The following is a 7,846-nucleotide window of genomic DNA, read 5'->3' on the forward strand; positions in this document are numbered from 1 at the left end:
GTCTTATATTTAGTCACTTTACTACAGCCAGCTGCAGCAATGGTCGCTTGTCCAGACATATCTTGATCTAGGCTACTGTCAAGTACAACTTCGTTATTAACGTCTCCGAGGACCTCATTTTGTTGTAGATTTTTTTTCTCTGTTTTACAAATCTGATTATTGGCTTGATTATTCGCCTGTTCAGTTTTCTTTCCAATCTTACTTTTTGCTGTCATTCTAGTTTTTCTTTTTTGCAGCAATTTCTATTTTTCTTTTTCTTTTAACTCCGTCAGCTGTACTCCCCTTTTTTCTGCAAGAAAATTTAAAACAGCGTCACTTACTCTCGAAGGTACTTGCGTAGCATCAGTTTTATAATTTGGAATTCTAGTTAGTACTTTTTCTGCGTTTAGGGGAGAAATGCCACACTTTCTAAATCCACTTTCCAAATTTTTTTCGCCATTTACACTAATTATTTCAACCAGCTTTTTTAATAGGGTGGGAAAGGTACCTTTTGGGATTAGGTTGGTGTTAACATTCAGTGTTTTGTATTCTACCAAAATATTTCGCCAGGCTATTTTCATCGGTCGAAAGTAGGCGACATCTAATGGCTGTGTTAGGTGCGTAGAATTGGCAGGAAGGCACACGAATTTAATATTTTCTGTTGCACAAAGCTGTAAAACTTTTATTGATATATGGGACGATAAGTTGTCACCAATTAACACTTTAATGCCAGGAATAGGTTTCAATGTTGGCAATAAAAGAAAAGCGAACCAGTCTTCGAAAAAAGCTGTGTCGAACCATCTGCTTTTCGATCTGTTGTACCGTGCTCCATTTGGACCATTTTTTACCCAAGTCAACCACAGTTTATTTGATTTATATACGACATATGGAGGTAGCATTTTTCCAGCCGCATTTCCACAAAACATTATTGATGTTGCCGATTTACTAAAATTCATCATTCTCTCAGGATATTTAGTTCCACGTTTTGTTAAAATTTTATTTTTGCCGGGGTCGTCACTTAAATTTGTTTCATCATAGTTCCAAATGTTGTTCATCAACAACATGTTGTTCATGTGGGACATCAGCGAGTTCATTCTGCAATTGGTTAAAGTAGTCTTTTATAGTGATTTCACTGATTTCTGCTCACGATCGTTTAATGTTGCTTGCAAAACGGTGCGTTAACAACGGATTGCGTTTAAGGAAAGCATTTAACCAGTCTTTTCCTGTCAAGTTATCTATAAATTGCTTAATAATCCGACCATCACGATCTAAATAATTTTTCACTAAATTTCGTAAATCTGTCTGATACAATGGAAATCCGTATAAAGGTAAGCTACAAATATGAGACGTGAAGGCGTCCTCTTCAGCTTTTGTAAAAATTGTTTGACCACTATATTGTTTTGTGTGCCCATTTTTTAATCTATTTTTTAAAGTACTTACTGGCACTCCAAATTCTATTGCAGCTTTTCTTTGAGATAGGACTCCATTTCTGAAAGCTTCTAGAGCTCTTTCTACTGTGTCTGCCGTGTAATTTCTATAATTTCTACTACCAGCAACACGTTTGTAATTTAAGGGCATCTGAAAAAAAGGTCGTTAGTTCTATACAGTTAACAAACTCTGCAGTTGTTACAAGGCTAAATTCAAATTAAAAATCAGCATTTACTTACTTTAATTTAAATATAGAACCAACGAATGACCAAAATCCAACATTCAACAAACTGGGCCAAAAACACCGGAAAACCGTTAAATTCTGTACCACTTTGCAAATAACAACCGACCTTATTAGCATCTACGTTTAGACTGAAATACTGACGCCAGGCGGGTAAGAATTCACAGATATTCAATGTGCAACTATGCAATTAATCTTACTCTTGGAAGTATTATTGGTTGCCAACCAATTTTTACAGTGAAGAAATCTTATGTAAAAAGGCTATATTTTAAAAATTCATTTTTTTCTTATTATAACCAGTATTACCGTGATTTATTAAAATTTTCCTGAAGTTAATATGGTACTGATGGTGCGGCATAATGAAATTTACATGATAATATATTGTACATATGCACTAGTTACTAAAATTTCTTTTTCCCAAAATGAACCAAAATCACCCTGGCGGGCTAAAGTCACCCGAAATTACGGTATCAATAATCTTTAAACAAATAATCATTTTAGAGGAACAAGTTAAATTATTTCAAACACTAGAAGCGAGATTAGCAAAAAGGTATATTTTTAGTGGTATTCTTACTTCTTTATTAAAAATTGTATCCAATATTGGTTTTCGTTATAAAAAAGATTATTCACGCCGTGGTTTAATGGAAATGCCCAATATTAGTTTTAAAAGACATAATGTTTCTGCAGCAATATGTGAATTTAAAAAATCAAGATCTATACACATTTTGTTTTCTTGGATGAGACATGGATTTTTTAAGACTACTAGTAGACGTTATTGGCAAGTTTCGAGTGACAAAAGTGTTAAGAATACTAAAGTCGGTGGTGCAAGGTAAATATATGTTTAAATAATGATAATGATGACGATTTTTGCATTGATAACGGTGACGAAGTATTCTAATTGTATGAAGCAAACAATTATATGAGTATTGCAATATTGTTATATTAAAAGTACATTACTGTAATACATATTTAGTTAAAAGATATTTATATTCGCCTAAGGTAATCAGAACAAGCTAGATTTAGATCGGGATACAGCACTAACGATTACTTACTAGTGATAAAGAACCTTATAGAAAAGTCTGCAGAATATAAGAAACCATTGGCACTTTGTCGATTAAGAAAGAAAATAGGTAAAAGAAATAAAATAAGACTTACTCACAATCAATTTAATTTTACTACCAAAACGACCTGTTTCTCCTTCTACAATTTGCAAAGCATCTTCAGGTCAAGGGGTACAAAGTAAATAAATGCTGAAATTATAAAAAGCCCACATTAGGGTGCTTACAAATTCTTAATTGGTTACAAAATTGATTACGGATGTATATGCATCTACCAGCACATCAACGTTAGAAACTTTAAATACATTACATAACACCTGCCTAGGGAATGTACTTGGAGCGTACAGAACAACTCCGATAAATAGCATCTTCTTCTTCCTATGCCGTCCTCATTAACGGAGGTTGGCGACCACATTTTTAAAAGCTTCTCTGTCTTTTGCAACGTGGAATAATTCGTCTACAGTCATGTTTGTCCAGTCTCGAATATTTCGCAGCCATGACTTCCTCTTTCTACCTATTCCCTTTTTGCCATCGACTCTACCCTGCATGATGACCTGCAGAAGACTATATTTATTATTGTTTTAGTATGTGTCCAAGGTATGCAGTCTTGCGTACTTTTATCGTTCTCAACAATTTTTTGTCTCGACCTATCCTTCCCAGCACTTCCTCATTGGTGACCCTGGCAGTCCATGGAATTCTTAACATTCTCCGGTATATCCAAAGTTCAAAGGCTTCAATCTTTTTAACTATTTGCGCTCATAGTGTCCATGTTTCTATCCCGTACAATAGTTGCGAGCAGACGTAACATTCAACAAACCTCAGTCTCAGCGCAGTATTCAGATTTTTGTCACAGAACAATTGTTTGAATTTTAAGAACGCTGCCCTTGCCATTTCTATTCGTACCCAGATCTCTTGGTCTGGATCTAATTCTGTGTTGATGTAAGCTCCCAGATATTTATATTTTGTCACTCTCTCTATTTGCTGTCCACCAAGAGTTAGTTGTTCATTATTTATTGGACTCCTTGATACTATTATAAATTTGGTCTTATCTGTGTTGATGTCCAGTCCCATTTGAATGCATTCACTATTTATTGCATCTAGTAAAGTTTGTAGTTCTTCTATACTCTCAGTCATAATTACCGTGTCATCTGCAACTCTCATGGTGTGTATGATTTCTCCACCAATTCTTATTCCCTCTTTTCTTTCCCATAAGGCTTTTCTGAATATGACCTGTGAGTACACGTTGAAAAGCGTCGGAGACAAGACGCATCCTTGCCTAACCCCTCTCGCAATCGGTATATTATTTGTTTCTATATCGTTCACCTTTACTACTGCTTTCTGGTTCCAGTATATAGCCTTAATAAACTCAATGTCTTTTTTGTGTAAATTGATGTTTTTTAATTCATCTATTACCTTCATATGCTGCACTCGGTCAAAGGCCTTCCTAAAGTCTATGAAGCATACATAAATAGCATACAAGCTTGAAATAGGTAAACCCACGTTAAAGATTTGTAGGCAGCTATTAGGCGGCATAACTGTAAATAAAGGAATTTTAATAACATATAGACATATCCATGGCTAATGATTCTTCAAAGTTTAATCTCCTATAAGCACGCAGAATTTATCACGCAATAAACCTACTTAACTGGAAGCAATTTTCATCCTTATATTAATACAATAATATATCTTCATTTTTACCTTGGATTATAAAAATTCCAACAGTGAATTGCCGTCTATTACAATTCCAAGTACTTACATCTTATCATACAACACTTTAGAGATCTCGCTCTCCCATTCCGATTACAGAGTATACTATACAGACACGTGTAAACTAAAAATAAAGTCGGAGTAGCAATAATTAATAGTACATAGATTCTCAAATATAGAATTCCAGATACTGTAACCATATTAACAGGAGAACTCTATAAAATTTACCAAACGATACTGCACGCAAATACAAATAAGATGAACAAAATATTAATTGTGACAGATTATATGTCATTACTACAAATATTCAGGAAAATATACAGGCAGATACGACTACCTTTACAAACAAATGAAGAACTAAATAAATTCAATACTAAAGCTCAAACATCAAGTTTCTCTGGGTCTCATCAAATCTTGGAAGAGCAGGTAACGTAGCAGACAAAAATGTCAAAGAAGCTATAAACAACAACAGTATCTCTATATCAGCCCAAACTGTAAGCAATGGATCTCAAAAGCTACTTATTAAGCACATCTTTAAGAACTGAAACAATTACTGGAAATTCAAACCATCAAAGCTTCAAGTGATAAAACATAAGATTGGACCATGGCAATCACCCCAGGTACCGAAACCAAAGCACATAATTATTATCCGTTTACGACTTAGACATACCCAGTTTTTAAAAAAGAATAACTCCCAATTTGTGACGAGTGCGGTTCACCCCTTAAGCTATAACATGTGCTAAGGTTCATCCGATTTCAACATGGATAGTCGGTACACGCGGTCGGTAGGTGTGGCGATGTCGTCATAGCAGTCCCGAGTTTTGTCATTGGTTAGAAATTAAATGTTCACGTTTTTCAATTTTAAGAGTGACGAACCGACGAATAAGGTTCGTGTTTGTGCTACTAGAATATTTAACGTAATTAAGGAGTATACAGAAAAACGTATAGCAGAAAACTGAAATGGAAATGGGCTGGACACAATGAACGTCTCCAAGATGGACGATGGAACAATGCCATCGGAAAGTGGCGTCCATACAATGCAAAGAGATCAAGAGGCAGACCACAGATGAGGTGGAAAGATGACTTTAGAAAACAAGGAGGTCCCACATGGCAGAGAATAGCTCAAGATAGGGAAAGATGGAGAGAACTGGGGGAGACCTACATCCAACAATCGAAGAATAGAGAATAGGTTAAAAAAAAGGAGTATAAAACTTCTAACACACTAGCTGCACCAAAAACAAATAAAAACCGCAAGAGCAAACTGGACGATGTTGACGAATTTACCAGGAATGCTATAAGGATTGCCCATTAGTTCTTTTTTAAATATGAAATTTCCACAGTAGATAAAATTTTAAACCAAATCAGTGGTTCTTTTTCTTCTTCTTAGTCGTTAACCTGATGTAGGTATCGTGATATCATAAAGCTAAATTTCCCAATGTTCCTCCACGTTTTTCTATCTTCTGTCATTCTAGCACATTCTGACAATGGAGCGCCAATGGTAGCAACAATATGGTCTGTGTATCGTGTGGGAGATCTACCTCTATTTCTTCTGCCTTCTACTTCTAAATCAGTGGTTAATGGTATTAATTTATAAAATTAATTATACAAAAGTGAAGTCATATGAGTACTATATTACATTTGACTTGCAATGATAAACAGCAGTCGCAAGGTAGTTACTACAAGTGCACGCATAACTTGCCCTATGACATATTTTCCTGTTTAACGATAATATACGAATACACAATCACATAAAAATGAATAAAATACTTAATGTGTAATTAATAATCTTCGGTCTTTGTCGAAAAATCACCTTAAAGTCCCAACTTAAACCCTTGTGAAAACCGTATTTGAAAATTGTAATATTGATGTCCTATCATACTTTCCTATCATTTCCTTCTTATAATAAATTATCTAATCCAATAATCTAATCTAAAGTTATCTATCTAAAATAATCTAATCTAAAAATCCAATTATTATAATATTGTAAAATATTAAATAACTGTTTTTTAAGTGTAGTTTATTTTTTCTTTAATATATAAAATTAAATTTATATTTTATGAAAAGTTGTTTACTATTAACTACTATCAACTGTTTAAATTCGAAAATTGTTTACTGTAAATTACTATTAATTATTAAAAAGACATTTATTATACATAACTCCAAAAAGTGTACTACGAAATATAAGGACTAAACATAGTTTAGGCTTTAATTAAAATATAAACGCTTTGGCTTATTGCAACTCTGTACAACAGATCTTCAAATTCCTATCACGTGCATAAACGTTTTTATGTTTTGATGCTGCTCGTCTTAAAAACGGATGAACTGTAGTGGCGAGTGCGAAAAGTTCAATCGTCACCAAATTAAATACCATTTACCAAACAAACTTAAAGACATTTTAAACTTAGAGACTACACTTACACTATAGATAACCTACTTTTGTTTTTGTTTACTTCAACACGTTGCGTACGGCGTGAGATAATACGTGTCTCACACTCGATTGGATCCTTGGACAGCGTGGCACAAATGGTGTACAATAGTATATTTTCACTTAGACGGCGTGTATTACAAAACGGTTCATGCGACTGTGCTATTAAAGCAGGAATACAAAAAGAGCCGCCCTAGCGAGAGGCTGATAAGCGCCGGACGTTTGTTTTGATTTTATGAACCTATTTTTGGTAAGGTGAATAAAAAAATAGTAAAGTAGGTAAATAGTAAAAATTCTGTTTTAGTGGAAAGCTATAATAAGCATATGAAACATCAGAATATTAGTAAATTATAACAAAACATGTAAAATTACGAAAAAAATATTATTTCTTGTTCATCTTATGTTCCTGAAAAAAAGAAGGAATACAATAGTTCTTTTTACACCCATTGCATTGCCAAACTGATCGGGAATAAGTATTCGCTACAGTATTCCTGTCATTTGATTCTTTTAAGGCCTTATTTATAACACACAACACAACGGTTTCATTTATGGTGTACCAAAACGTATTCTAGTTGTTCTATATCATCTGCTTTTTCGTTCTCCATCTGGTCCACACGATGTTTATCGAATGTAAGACTCCAATGTAAGACTCCAATGAGAGTAAGACTTGAGTTGATCTGATAAATCAATGTAGCTCTTGCACCTGTTGTAACTAACGACAGCAGTTGGTTTCTCTATTTTACCGCGTATGTTCTTCATTTCAGTGGTGTCTGCTTGATATTTTGTCGTAAGCCTCATCACGTCATGTTTGTCTTTCCACTTTAGCATTACTATACTAGTAGAACTTTCTTCAGCAACAATTTAATTTTTTTTTTAATTTAGTATTAACCACTTTGGGAGAATTGAGTTTACGATTATCTCTTACAGTGCCAACTAGGTGTGTATTTCTTTCTAATAACTTGGTTGCAAGACTCACACTTGTGTAATAGTTGTCGGTATATAAAGTAC

General features: G+C 34.1%; 1 protein-coding gene across 1 annotated transcript; it reads right to left on the minus strand.

Moving 5' to 3' along the window:
• Nucleotides 1–242: 242 nt before the first annotated feature.
• On the minus strand, nucleotides 243–905 carry LOC140438879 (uncharacterized). Its single transcript, XM_072528518.1, has one exon. It carries the CDS (start codon nucleotides 903–905, stop codon nucleotides 243–245), a length of 663 nt encoding a protein of 220 aa, XP_072384619.1.
• Between the last annotated feature and the right edge of the window lie 6,941 nt (nucleotides 906–7,846).

Source organism: Diabrotica undecimpunctata, chromosome 4 (assembly GCF_040954645.1).
Source record: "Diabrotica undecimpunctata isolate CICGRU chromosome 4, icDiaUnde3, whole genome shotgun sequence".
Classification (NCBI taxonomy): domain Eukaryota; kingdom Metazoa; phylum Arthropoda; class Insecta; order Coleoptera; family Chrysomelidae; genus Diabrotica; species Diabrotica undecimpunctata.